Source organism: Nakaseomyces glabratus, chromosome B, assembly GCF_010111755.1.
Source record: "Nakaseomyces glabratus chromosome B, complete sequence".
Classification (NCBI taxonomy): domain Eukaryota; kingdom Fungi; phylum Ascomycota; class Saccharomycetes; order Saccharomycetales; family Saccharomycetaceae; genus Nakaseomyces; species Nakaseomyces glabratus.
In genome coordinates this window covers 329,241-343,981 of record NC_088952.1, presented here as the reverse complement: position 1 = coordinate 343,981, position 14,741 = coordinate 329,241, and the positions used below count along the sequence as shown (strand labels likewise).

The 14,741-nt window shown below is 36.7% G+C and overlaps 4 protein-coding genes across 4 annotated transcripts; 2 read left to right on the top strand and 2 right to left on the bottom strand.

Annotated features, from left to right (window-relative positions):
* Positions 1 to 833: 833 nt before the first annotated feature.
* Positions 834 to 4,901, top strand: GVI51_B03311 (uncharacterized protein; the record flags this gene model as incomplete). The annotated part of the gene is made up of 1 exon (XM_445120.1): positions 834 to 4,901. The coding sequence occupies one exon, from the start codon at positions 834 to 836 to the stop codon at positions 4,899 to 4,901; it is 4,068 nt and encodes a 1,355-aa protein (XP_445120.1).
* Positions 4,902 to 5,139: 238 nt separating this feature from the next.
* RIF1 (DNA-binding protein RIF1) lies at positions 5,140 to 10,134 on the bottom strand (the record flags this gene model as incomplete). The annotated part of the gene is made up of 1 exon (XM_445119.1): positions 5,140 to 10,134. The coding sequence occupies one exon, from the start codon at positions 10,132 to 10,134 to the stop codon at positions 5,140 to 5,142; it is 4,995 nt and encodes a 1,664-aa protein (XP_445119.1).
* Positions 10,135 to 10,903: 769 nt separating this feature from the next.
* PPS1 (tyrosine/serine/threonine protein phosphatase PPS1) lies at positions 10,904 to 13,198 on the bottom strand (the record flags this gene model as incomplete). Its single annotated transcript, XM_445118.1, has 1 exon — positions 10,904 to 13,198. One exon carries the CDS (start codon positions 13,196 to 13,198, stop codon positions 10,904 to 10,906), a length of 2,295 nt encoding a protein of 764 aa, XP_445118.1.
* Positions 13,199 to 13,758: 560 nt separating this feature from the next.
* Positions 13,759 to 14,526, top strand: DPB3 (DNA polymerase epsilon noncatalytic subunit; the record flags this gene model as incomplete). Its single annotated transcript, XM_445117.1, has 1 exon — positions 13,759 to 14,526. The coding sequence occupies one exon, from the start codon at positions 13,759 to 13,761 to the stop codon at positions 14,524 to 14,526; it is 768 nt and encodes a 255-aa protein (XP_445117.1).
* Positions 14,527 to 14,741: the final 215 nt, after the last annotated feature.

The following is a 14,741-nucleotide window of genomic DNA, read 5'->3' as shown; positions in this document are numbered from 1 at the left end:
GGACCCTTCCACGCATCAATCTCTAATGAGAAAAAAAGAAAGAAATAAAGGTAAGTGCATAATAAAAGAACAATGGGAAAGAATGATTGTCTAAATAAGACTGCAGTTTGGTGTTTTATTCTGCCAGGCCTCGATAACAGGGGCAAATAGATTGAACATTGGTATCTTGATAAAAGAAAAAAAAAGAACCCATATTTACGCTCTGCAAAGCACATCTTTTGAACCATTCCGTCCCATTTAGACACCAACCTTACCAAGTTTATTTCATTCGAAGTTGAAACTCAAAAATTTTCATTTAGATTTAATTTTGGATCCTAAGCAAGAACAGTTTTTTCTTCTTGGGAACTTAATGTATATTCCTTCAGCTCGATTGGAGTTTAGAAAATAATAAGCTAACAAGTTGTTGAATTTTTTGTTTCTGATTCATAAAGTTGTTTACTTCCATTTCAATAACTATTACAAATAGTAATTTTGCCCAACTTTCATGATTGGTTGAATCATACCCATAGAAGTTGGTTTTTTATTGTTCTTATAACTTTGATCTTTTTCCCATTTGTTATTAATTTGATTTTAATTTTACTTTCCGAAATAACTGCACTACAGCTCCAAGAATAGAGTTGAATATCTCCAATTGAATTTCATTAACATTACCTCTATCACAAGTCATACAGGCATCTTAGGCTTTAATCTTTCGATAAATATCCTCGGTACACTAACAAGAGAGACTATTTCCAAGACAGGACGAAATAAGCATAGAATTATAGGTTTTTACATCTCTACTAGCTGTTTCGATTTAAGTATTCCGCTATACTCACTGTACCCTAAAGACGACAATGAGTACCACTACAACAATACCAGGAGCTGCTCCAAAAAAGAAAAGGAATAGAATTCCACTAAGTTGCACAATTTGTAGAAAGCGTAAGGTAAAGTGTGATAAAACAAGGCCACATTGTAACCAATGTACTAAGACAGGTGTTGCTCATCTTTGCCATTACATGGAACAAAACTGGGCACAGGATGCTAAGAAAGAAATTTCCAAAGATAATGAACTGAAGAATCTGAAAGAGAGGTGCAAAATTCTGGAAGAAAAGCTAGCGAGGTATATGCACAATCCAGCTGTAACAGCATCTTTAGGCGCCTCTGTTGTAAACTCTCCTGTTGGATTGAGTTCACCGGTTGATGCCCCTATTAAATTAACAAACAGTCCAATGGTCAAACTAGAGGATGATACCAATATGGTTGACGACATGGCTAGACCTGTTAAAGAACACGATTATGACGAACTCGATCTAACCAGACAATTCGATTTGCTTCATATTAAATCAAATGGTACTATTCATTTGGGAGCTACTCACTGGCTTGCCATTATGAAAGGTGATCCATACTTGAAATTACTATGGACTCATATTTTCACTATGAGAGAAAAGCTTTTAGAATACTATACCAATGGTTCTGGACACAAACGAAGAAAAAGACAAAAGAACGGAGGAAAATGTCCTATTGATCACAGCAAATTCAAAGCTGCAGAATCCGAACAGAAAAATCATTTTGTCAAGACAACACCTATGGTTAATGATACACCAAAGAGCTCAATTGGCAAGTGCCCAATCGATCATAGAGCGATGAGTAACCCTGTTGGCGTAAATAGCAATGCAGGTCAATTCCAACCTATGCACCCCCCACATACTCATATTGTACAAAATAAGTGTCCTGTTGATCATAAAGTAAATGACTCTAACCTGACGAGTGCCAATACTGATAATAAGAATGCTGCTACTAAAAAATGCCCTATAAACCATTCCAAATACACCAAAGAAAAAATGCAAGGAGCTGGACTCAATGACAAACCTCTAACTAAACAAGAAGTCATTGAAAAACTTTGTCAATTGCTACCTCCAAAAAGAATAATTATGCTATACATAGACAAATTTTTCAAACATTTTTACCCTGTTATACCTATTCTTGATGAACTGAACTTTAAGAATAACATAAATCAGATATTTGACCTGAATTCGCTGATCTCAAATACGATAATGAGCACTAGTTCTGATCTAGAATTAGAACCAATAACTTCAATGACACTTAACAAACCAACAGATTACTCTAATTTAGGTATCTTAATCATAATCATGAGGTTAGTTTGGCTATCTTTACCGATGAACTCTTGTAAAATCGACATTGAGAATCCTTTATTAAACAAATTACGCACAGACCATGATTTTAAAAACGAAGATTACGAATCAGGATCGTTAGCGTCATCACTGAGGCTCAAGGATGAACTCCAGCTCCTGAAATATGAGGTAGATGGTTTTGCCCTTGATTTAGTCAAAAAACATCTGATAAAGTTTGATGAAATTTCTAGTATATCCAATACGAACGTCAACATGTCAACTATTCAGTTTGCTGTATTCTTCAAATTCTACCTAATGAACTGTGCAAATGCCTCCAGTCAAGGTAACTCTGCGGGTAACTTTGATAATGAATCCCACCAAATTTTGTTATCTAGCATCATGATGATGGCATTTAGCTGTGGTTTACATAGAGATCCAGACAACTTCCCTCAGCTAAACGTTGTCTCCGCCAATTTAACTACTGATAATACAAGATCTGGTCCTCCTAGCAATTCCAATCGAAATGGATCAGAAACTCCATCTGTTTCTCCCAAAGATACTAATGTATCAATCGAGAGAGCAAAGCATACATGGAGAAAGGTTTGGTATTATATTGTAAGTCTTGACGTACAGCAATCATTGTTACTTGGTTCACCGCGACTAATCAGAAATTTGAATGATATCAGCGATACCAAACTACCCTCCGCATCCAAGATTGATTACGTGAAGGACATAAAAGAACTTATTATAATAAAAAACTATACACTGTTTTACCAACTAGATCTTTGTATCGTTGCTGTCTTAAACCATACTCTCAATATATCAATTGCTAAGAATGTCCGGAAGTTTGAACTTGATGCTTTGATCTCTAACCTTCAAAAATTGACTGATGGTGAGAAAGGTATCAATGATGTCATTAATTCTCTTATAAACCATGGCTTACTGTCGACATCAGAAGTACCAATTGGGCTGCAAAAGTTTGATGATATATATGATTTGCCTAGGATGGAGGATATATTACTCGCAAGAAAATCAGAACAGGAAATAGTAGGCGATGAGAACGAGAGAATTGGTCAAGATGTTGACAAAAAACTAGACCTTCCACATGAGATGACGTCCAAGGCTTTATTTTTCTCGAAACATATGACGTTGAGGATGCTACTGTACTTGCTAAATTACATTTTATTTACTCATTATGAACCGTTAGGTGCAGAAGATCCAACAACTACCATACTAGCAAAGAATTATGCTCAGAAAGCCTTAGATTATGCGCTTGACGGTTATAGGAACTGTATGCTATACTTTGTTGGTGTTTCTGACCAGAATCCGTTATTTAAGTATATGAATGTGATACTGTGCTTCCACAGCTTAGATATAGGACATCGAGCTCTTCAATTCATTATATGCCTGATACTGAGGGTGAAATGTGGTCCATTAAACGGACTGAAGGAAACACAGACGATCTTTGGTACAAGTGTACCAAGCAGTTGTAATAGTAGTAGCGTAGAAGATGAAAACACTGAAGAGCCAAATAATCTGAACCAAGATAACCAATTTCAAGATGATTTAATGCAAAATATTAACCTGGACAATTCAGACTCATTGGCTGAGAAATTAATGTCAAGAATGGTTTTATTCAAGCAATTGACTGAAAAACTGGCCCCCAAATATAGCTTTTCTGTTAGGGTGATGAAGTCTACCGGTTTCTTCATATCGTTACTAACCACTCCAAGTGGATCATTTGGTAGTAAAAAGAATGGATCGAAACATAAGCATGGTGTTGGAAAGCTTTTACTTTCCAACTGGAAACATCCGAAAATTTCCAACATACCTGCATTATTGTCAAGCGATTCAGATCAATTAAAGAAATGCCCTGTTTATCAAGATGCGTTAGGCTTTATGCCATCCAGACCAAGTGTGACAAATTTACCATCTATTAGTAATGTTGAAGGTTTGCTTCCAAACGCCCAAGCCAATGGCAGAATGACACCACAGCTACCTCCAATCAGGTCCTATCAACCTATCACCTACTCTAGCAGTCATATGAGAGTTACTCCCAACTCTGAATCAGATGCAAGAAAATTGGGTCCTGACAGCCATCAAGTTACAAATCCTTTGATTCCATCACCATTATCACCTGCAAACCAGCAGCAAAATCAAGTTAATGTTCTCCATATGCACCAGCAAAGATCGATGTCACCTGCACCAATGCCTATGATGAATCCAACGGCAATGACAACAAACCAAAATATGATTCCAGAAAGAAAATATGCCCCTCACTCTGGAGCTGCAACTCCTATCTTGCCAGGCACTAATTCTGACATACAACAACAGACCCAAATGACTCGTAATGACCCATACCCTACTGAACAATTCTCTTTACCACCGATTTCATCAGCCAAGAATAATATGGCATGGGGAACAACACCAGAATCAGAGCAGGGTGATCACTTAACACCAAATACAACAACTTCATCACTAGATACACCTGACTTCGAAGATTTTATTATCCAAAATTCTAATTTCAATGGCCTATTGATCAACCCCAATAGCCTTGCCGAAGCTATGGGCAGTCTGCCAAGTGGAAGAGATGGCGCTATACTGAATGTGAATTCATTCAAGGATTTTACAACATCAACCAACGACAAAACAATAACCCCAAATTCCGCGGATCAGACGGACTTGTTTTCTGTTGATATGGCATCTACTGATTTCTTACCTATCGACAACTTCGCCATTGATGGATTTATGGATTCGGCTAATTTAGACATTGGCTCAATCTGGGAGTAGGTGTGCATTTGTTATGTTTGTGTATTTAATTTTTCCACAGTCATATATATATATAATACAATTTTTACGGATTATGATATAATACCTAATCTACTACTTGCGAACTGATTAAATAACTAAAAAGTGTGAGAAAGCATTATCCATTTACGTACTCAAGATCGTGTACAATACAAATCTTGAGAGAAGGGAGTCAGAAGTCAAGTTAGGATCATTGGTTTCAAATCTTAACAGTAAGTGGCTAATCGGTTATGGTATGATATTCGATTTTCATAAGGAAATCCAAAAGCTCAATTCTCAAATTGCGCTTTTCTTCTGCAGATAACTGGCCCATGTCGTATTCACTAAATCCTCTGAGTTTGGAAACGATACGGCGAGCACGTTTGTTAGGAAAATGTAGTCGTATGTCAGCAGAATCCTCAAGACTTTGACTATCATCATAGTCACGAACTCTCTCATTCTCTATATCAGTGTATTGGCCTTGTGTGCTCGGATTCCCGAGTGGTCTTTTTCTAATAGCAACCTCTGATTGCACTTTTCTTTGAGAGTTAGGAATCATTGGTTGTTGGTTGGTACTTTTAAGTATCAATGAATTAAAGATTGGAATCTTCAACTCTTTATGAGTTGGAATAGCAACATCCTCAAATGGTGGTCTCATGTTATGTTGAGTCAATAGATTTGCAGATTTCTTTTTATATCCCTCATGCATATCATGAAGTTGTGCCTGGTTTTGTAAACCATTTCTGGCAAGTTCTAGGTCATGACTACTAATAACATACTCATCTGAAATTTTTTGATTATTTAATTTATCGAGACCTGAAACTCTAGAGTTGAAAATTGGAATATTAACGGAAACAATTGGATCTTCAGATGTCCGATATTCAAAATCATTAGTAGTTGCATTATTATTAACTGTTTTATCGCCATTTTTACCCTTTTCAATCATAGATTTATTGTCAATATTGGAGTTGACTAAAGTATCCGGTTCACTGGCAATAGAAGAAATTTGCCTTGGCGCGATTTTGTTATTCTTCATATCTGCGCTAATTTGCCCTTTATCTATTTTTATCATTTTCCCTCCAGCTGGTTCAGTGCTTTGGGACCCATCACAGTTAGATTCTCTAGTGTTAGAAGGTAGATCATTGGCATCTGCTATGTTACTACTGAATTTTGAGATTTCTTGAGATTTTGAATTCGGAATATTTTTCTGTTGTTCAGTATTGTTTGTTAAATTATCTTTATCTTTTTCAAGACTCAAGGCATTTTTATTTATATGGTCATTGATGTGGGCTGCTGAGATTGGTGTAGTTTCCCTGGGACTTCCAGACGTATTATCTAACTGGTTACACCATGTTCTAACGTGTGTGTGTAAATCATTGAAGCTAGAAGAGTTTCTGAACTTACTTCTGTTGAATGATTTATTTAATATTAATTTCTCTGATAAATCAACTAGATATCTGGATGGTCTTTCTGGTAATCTGGCAATGTATTGTGATAAGAATCCAATATCCACCTTCTTTCTTAGTAAAAAGATAACATTAATTAAACTCTCAAAAGTGGTAACTGCTTTTGCTTTTATGCTTAGGTCATTTGAAGAATCCAAGGCAATAAAGAAATCGAAAACTTCATTTCGGCATCTAGTTAACGGAACCATTTTCTTATCGTTAATTAATGATGTCAAGAAGAACAAACACTGTGTAACATCGCCGGTGACCAGATACACTCTTAAAATTTCTGTGGTATTAATTTTAGTATCCATTGGTAGGTTATCAATAAAAATAATATATTTGGCCGGAACAAATGTAATGTTGTCCTCATACGATTTCTCAAGTAGCTTAATAACATCTTCTAAGGTCCTTGACGTCAATGTAGATGGTTCAATACAATCTAGCAAGACAAAACTATTTTTTGCAAAGCAATAATTAATTAAGTGTTGCTGTACTGTGGTTATAATGTCATCCTTTTTATATATAGTTAGGGTTGGCAAAAATTCCTGTATCAAATTGTATCTGAATTGAACGAGCAAGTCATACATATCTTTCTCAATGAATATGATTAATAATTTTGCCTTGGAGGAAGTAGACAGAAATGAGAAATGATGGGCTATAAATGTGCATATTTCACAGTCCAATGTAATGTCAATAAGATCATAATCATCAATCAACACTCCTTGATTCCAGATAAGAGGACACTTAGTATAATGCTGCTTAATAAACGCACTTTTCTGGTTTTCTGGTAGATGCTTAAGAACGTAGCTAAAAAGTTCCACATTATTTAATCTATCAGCATCTATGATCGAGCTCACAATATCAGCAAAGTCAACATGATGTTTTGCGATATATTCCTCGAGAAAAATAACAAGTCCAGATGGTTTCCAAAAACTAATTCTTAGTATTTCCGTGGGATTTACTTCAAACCCCAGTTTATCAGCTAAATCGAGAAAGTTAACAATGGTTTGCTTTTCACTGATTTTTGCAACAATTCTAGAATATAAAATAAAGTCACCTTCTTGAACTGAAGGTGAGAGTAACTTTTTACCAACCCAATTAATAGCAAACAGATCACAATCTGTTTTCTTGAGAGACAAAATGCCTTCAATAAGTTTTAACTCCGATATATTTGCCTGCAGTGCATTCTGTATGAGTTCTTGAAGTAGATTATCTACATGATGTTCTTCTTCTTGAAATAGCATGAGAAATGAAAGAATGAAGTTCCTAAAAACATTATAGTTATCATCAAAAATAATGTCCTTAAATTTAATACAGACTCTTGACATGTCAGAGATAAGGGATCGTGGAGAATTTGCGATGAAATCGATGCTATTGTAGTATTCATAAAACATAGAGATGCACCTACAAAGTGTGGACAGAGTAATTTGATTATTCGGTATCTGTTCTAAGTATTCCAATATTAGCATTCTTGTCTGACTATGATTTTGGGATTTGCTATTCAACACATATAGAAGAATGACAGAGCCCAATGTTTCTAGCAAATAGGGAAGCTGAGATAATTGGAGAGCAGATATATCATCAACGGATACGCCCTCTGATGCTATGACCTTTATAGGATGTAGAGATTTTGTTTTATCTACATTCTTCTGATTTTGAATAGCTTTAGTCAAAAGCTTCCCGATATACGTATCTAACTCAAATTTAACATCTTCATTTGCTGAATAATTGAGTAGCGTTGCGAGCATCGGAAATATAAAATTCCCCCAAAGTACTATATTTGTAGTCGGTTTACATTTGTTAGTTATCCCGCAGGTACTAAAAAAAAAGTCATTGAGCAAATATTTAACTCCCATAAATGTACTATTATCCTCTAGTTTATTAACGGTAACGTTAACAGGATTCAAAAGTACTTGAGAAATTTTTTTAGCTTCCTTTTCACCCAGAAAATCAATATTATTTGTCACACAATAGATAAGAATCCTCCATACCTTAAGTGATAATATCCTACACTTTGGATCGTTCACCGATAAGCAGTTCAGATTGATATCTACCCACTTTTCACCCTCTTTTGATGCAAGAAATGCCAGCCTTCCTTTACTATTGAAAAGGAGGCCCATAAATGATAACCACATGTCCATTGCCAATTTATACTCTCTCTTGGAGTTAACTAGGTAGTCAATATGATCTCTTAGAATAGCTGCAAGATGAGTCTCATTTATGTCATATGTTTGTTCCAAAGTATTATTAGACCACTGTAGCTTTTTGTCTTTTGAATCTCCAAAGTACAGAGCTGTAGAATCGATGTGTAAACACTGAAATACATATTCATGGCCTATTGAGTGATCAATACATCTCTTAAGAAGTTCTAAGAGTACCGAAATCGCTGTAAATCCGGTTTTTGTTGAGTAAACATCCTCAGAGAAGACAATCTTTGAAATAACTTGTGTTGGAAGCCATTCTGGAATTGTAGATATCATAGGTCCAGGAAACTTAATTAAAAACTGCTTGATTAACATCAATTTCTCACAAATGGCATTGGTACTAGGTATGTCCCGTATTTGATTTATAATTTGAATCATATGTTTACCCTCATCTTCAGTGAAACTTATATAACTGAGCTTCTCATCTCTCAAAAACGTCATTTGGCATATCAACATCATCTTATTAGAGTTCTCGTTTTTCAAAGCTTCAAGAGAAAGCTCATAAACTTGTTTCATTCTTTCGCATAAAGCCTTACTGCTGATAAGAAATTTGTTGATAATAAAAGAGCCAAATAAATTAGTAAAAAACCTCACAATTTGGATGTAAAGTCTGATACTAAAGGGATTCTTTTTTTCCTTGTCTTGTAAAAGAGAGTTTTGTTCATCGCGTAGGTGCTCGATACTTATATTGGCAATTATCTTCAAATTGTCCTTCACAATATGGGCAGCCTTTTCAATAAATTGATTAGATGTTGTACTGGAAAAAGATGGCATAATGTTATTTATAGTGGCATGCACTTCAAACTTTTTAGCTCCATATTCAGGATTTTTCGATTGCATTAATATTTTCAAGGCCCCCAAAAATAGCTTTTCAAACTCTGCTACGGAATTATTACTCGAAAGGCTGTGTATCTCTCCATTTCCCCAGAACTGTAAATTATCTGGTGAGTATTGATTTTTAGAATGATTTTCAGATCGAGACAAATGTACATTAGCCGCTATCGGTTTTCCGTATTTGTCATTCATTCTCTGCTTGTTATGCTCAGGTGAAGATGAGTTTCTTAGAATGGATTTTTTGGGTTTAGATGTGGGTGAATGCCTTGGAGAAGAATTGGAACTTGTCGATTCGGAGTTTTTATTACTTTCATCAAGAAAGCTGACTGATTTGTTAACGCTCGGTGAATAGATTTCACTAGATGACATATTTTGGTCGCCAATATCCTTTTTCATGATGCGACTCCTGGCAGGAGTTGACTGCATATCTGGGTGCGATAACTCCCCAATTGAGAGTACTTGTTTCGTCTTATTGTCACTTGATATCGCTTGGGTATTGAGCTTTCTTCTCTTTGGAGTAGGTGAGGCTGTATTAGAATGAGGGTTATTGATTCTCTGAGACTCCTGATGATCCCTTGATTCTAAAGGACTACTAACAATGTTGTCCTTTCGTAGTATACTTTCCAGTTCTACACTTTTATGACCATATCTTGTTGGAGTGGTCTTGTCACTGTTTTTCCCTCGCAAATGCTTTGATAAAATGTCAAGGGCACGCATTTTGCCTTTTCTATCTGCTGAGCCATCACTCATGGTACCTATATCACTGATGTTGCGAAAGTGGGATGCAAATCAGGTCTGTTTCCTGTATATTAACGTTGTCGATATGGGATATTTCGAGAAGTCGCAGAATCAAGGGTTTTTTTCAATCGTTATAGTGTTACAACCGTCTCTCCTCTAACCGCAATCCTTAGGAAACAGCGTCAAGACAGTGACTATATTAATTTTTCTATGACAAATATGATAACCCTGTTATAACAGAGACTCCCGTATTTCCAAACGTTGACGTTATACTGTTGATTTGGCGCAACACTATTCAGGGATCAGCTTATTGATAATTCTTTTAAAAAGAAAATTGACTAATTTATACTGTTTATACAAGAAAGGTTGATGGATAAAAATGACGTGGAACAACAGCTAATTCCTGGTTTCACAACCAATATTTTCTAGCACAATGTTTGCGATGCCTCTGATGGCATTGATGCTTCATTAACACAGACTGGACGTTTACTGAACGTGTCTTCACTTCGCGTTTTGGCGTACTTCACCATTTTTTGAAGACGGTATGCAATTATATCACGTGATTTTGATAAATATTATTAATGTAGTTACTAAGAGATTAGATGTAGTATGCTAGTTATGGAGGGGTACTTGGTTTGTTATTACGATGCCGTTTTATTAGTATTTATTTATCAAGATCGAAATATAGAAAAAATAGTTTCTGTGTCTCATGACTATTATTAATGGAAAAGAATCATCCCACCTACATCACTCAAACCACCAGAGGAAAGTTTCATGTAATCTAGTCATATTTGCAATTCAATTTGGATATTTCTCTGCACAGCAGATGCCATTCCGTCTTTGGTGTTTTCTGTTCGGTGTACTCTTCTGCCCACTTTTCTAGTTCATACATGAACATTAAGTGAGGTTGTATAATTATGTTCAATCTTCGTACTCTTACGTAGAGGTATGCTCGCATTACGTCACATTTCAATCTTTTCATACATTCAGCAATGCATACAGTAGCCGATCTCGACACACCGACCATGCAGTGTACCAATATCTTACCATTCTGTTTGTAGCAGGTGTCGATGAACTCTAATGCATGTGTGAGTTGGTTTATGATAGGATCAACACCATTATCTTCTAGATTTTGTATCCAGCAAATTTGAATGCCTTGCTTTTCTATAATCTTCCAATTGGAGTACCATTCTTCACACTTGCTTCTTTTACTTTCATGGTTAAATACCCACGAAAGCCTCTCTCCGACAGATAAAATATGGGTGATGCCAAGTTTCTTGAGAAGCTCTGGCTTCTCGGCGTGTTCCAAAGAGCCAAGGTATAGATGATCAAGAATTTTTGACGGTAGTGGCCCTTTTAGGTTCGTAAAGTTGGACGATGAAGGTAGTTTGAATAAGAATATATTGCTAAACATCTCAGAGGTTATCGATAAGCGTAACAGATCTTTTGGGTCTTGCGTGACCAAGTACGTCTTGACCGATTCTAAATATTTGGTACTGTTAGACTTGCGATTAGGACTGAACTCTCGCAAAATTGATTGAAGGTGGCCTAGTATTTGTAAGTCCGCATGGAAAAGAAAATAAGGCCGGCCATACTCTTTATGTAGTCTCAGTAGCGTTTCTTCCAACGGTATATCCCACAAAAATATCAAATATGCAATTAATAGAAGAGAAGTCTCTGTATAACCATTACTACAATATAGCAATGCTTGAAATTTAGTGGATGCATAAACCTGGTATATTAGGTAGCAAGTGTTAAGGAGTACTTCGACGGATGCTATATTTAGTTGACCTAGCGCAATGGATCCACTGGATGGAAAATCAAGCGATTTACTTTTCCTCGGGGTGAATTCACCTTCATCAGTATGTGCATTCAATATAGATGTTAATGTATTCTCCAATATCTCAGATGATGGTAACGATGAGGATTCATTACATTTAATAAACAAAATCCAGGGCACCTCTATGCTTGGAATGTAATACAACTTTTCACTGCAAAGACTAGAATCATCATAACTTATTGCATCTACATTAATTATTGATCTATCCACAGAGGGTGCATTCATTACAGTTTTTGGTTTTTGGTATTTACCCAATTCCCTAAGGGCAAATTGTTTTCTATAATTAACGTTGTCTTGGTGATTACCAACCCATATTGTATCATCAATATTGGTCGCAGACGTAAAGATAGCCAACTCCATATTCTCATGATATTTCAAATCACTATCCCAATTGTTAAATCTCAATATATCATATTGTGAAATCAATTGATGCTGTCGCGTTTCATTGTTTTGCGAGATTATCACATCCCTAACATGATTCAAGGGTACCACTAAAAATCCCGTTGGAAGATCAGCAAAGCTAGAAAACCCTATATAGTCAATTATCTGATTATAGCCAAGGTCAGTTTGCTCTATATTGATTTTAGCTCGCAGGTGAAATAGAGCTAGCTTTATAATATCTGTCACCATTTGGCATGTTTTGCATTGCAAATGGTCTCTGCCATTCTCAAAATGTAAACAATACACTAAAATATGCTGTGCTATTTCAATCATTTTAGCGCATTGTAAATCAAACCGCCTTAGTGGGTTTATGTTCGACTCGGGTGATCTGGAAGAACGGCAACTGGCGCTCGAAAGACTTGCGGAATGATGTCTATTCATCACTCTATTTCGCATACGCTTTAGATGAAATTGGGAATATGCTGGAACATCTGTCTTTAGAAAGGGCATTACACCGGCATGTTTACAAAGATCGACCATTTGTTTGGTGAAACCTATATTTAACGACAGTATTTCATCTTCTAAAGAAATATCGTTTGTAGACATGTCAGTCACATTAGGCCATGACATAAACACGTCCGCCAGGTCTACCGATCCTCTGAACCTTGCAATATTATCGATCGTCTTATCTCTTGTTGTCTTCGATCTCAAGATAATAGCCGACCCCGCATATGAAGGCCTCGGCGAATTCACATAAAACTCATGAGCCCACGGAAACATATCGGAACAAGGAGGCAGTGTAGACTGCTTCCAGCTCTTCTCTACTGTTATGTACGCATCCTCGGCAGGAATCATGGTGAGAGGTAAAATAGTCTGATGCCAGTCCGTCGAGCAGCGCAATGACTATGACAGTTTGGCTCAAACTATGGTTATATTTGTCCTAACAGCCCGTCTGTCAAAAGGATCAGTAAATCTCAATGACCCGTTTATTCTTGAAGCAAAATGGGTTGCTTCCACGAATAGTATATAACTTCGTTGAATTTCCCTTGGGTATTAGAGCCTTTATGACCGGAAGAATTCAAACGCTATCCAAGCCTAAAATATACACACACCGATACCAATGTCCAGCTTGCTCCTATTAATTGAAATTTGCACACTAGCTTGCCAATATTCTTGTTTGCTTGCTCCCTAGTACCAAACAAGCGACTAGTTCTATGGACTTGCTTCTTATTTTCTAGAATCCGATGAGGCTTTCTAAGTTTTGAAAAGAAGCGATTAAGCAGCGAAATAGTCTTCGATATACAATTGATCCTTGTTTATAGTATAGAAAGTAATTTATTTGTTTAGTTGTCTAAGAGGTCGAAACCAAGTGTGGAGTGTTTTGGAACTACCGTGGAATTTAATTAACTCTAGAAATGTCAATGAGTGAAGAGGAGAAGATGGTGTTGCAACAGAAGATACGCGACCGGACGCCCAAACTGCCGATATCCAAGGTGAAACGTATAGGTAAAGTGGATCCTGAGAGCATTCTCACGTCTAATATGGCATATGTGGCCACTGCCTTTGCTACGGAGCTATTTGTACAGTCGTTTGTTGAGCAAGCGCTATTTGGTGCTCAGTTGAGGAGAGGCAAGAAGAAAGCAGGGCTGCGATTGACTAACGATGCATTGGTTGAGTGTGTTAGAAACAGAGACGATTATATTTTTTTGGAAGATGTGGTACGGCATATAGAGAAGCCCAAGACTTCCAGTGGTCTTCACAAATTATCAGCCAAGCCGGTGGGGCAAGGTCAAGAAGCAGAGCAAAAGGACGCGTCAATGGAAGAGGATATACCCGAGGAAGATTTACAAGAAGATGATGAGATGGATGTAGACGAGACTGAACCAGCCGAACGTCCAGCTGCAAGCAAAGCTAGTGATGTTAATAAAGCATCCGCTTCGGCGAAATCAATATTATCAGCTTTCAAATATGCTCCAGAATCAGCTCCTCAAATTCATGGAAGTACACAAACCGAAGAAGATGAGGGTGATGAGAAGGAAGAAGATGAAGATGAAGAAGAAGAGATAGACCCAGAAGTACAAACACAGCTGCAAGAAGTAGAAAAAATGAACGTTGTTGCTGATCTTGATGAAGAATCCGAAGTTTCCTCTGATGAAGACGAAGCATCGGCAGATGATGGGTGAAAAGGCATTCAACAATCAACCATGCTATTATAGAAATATCTAGCGATATAACTAAGTACATCAAACTCGCACAAATTGGCATATATGCTCACATAAGCCTTGCTGATGTAGCTCAAAGAGCAGTTGCTATCGTATACTTGTACCATTGAACGACGCTGGATAATCGCTCGAAGCGTTCAATCCTCCAGTGAAATTTCAAAATTGAAGAGCAAAAA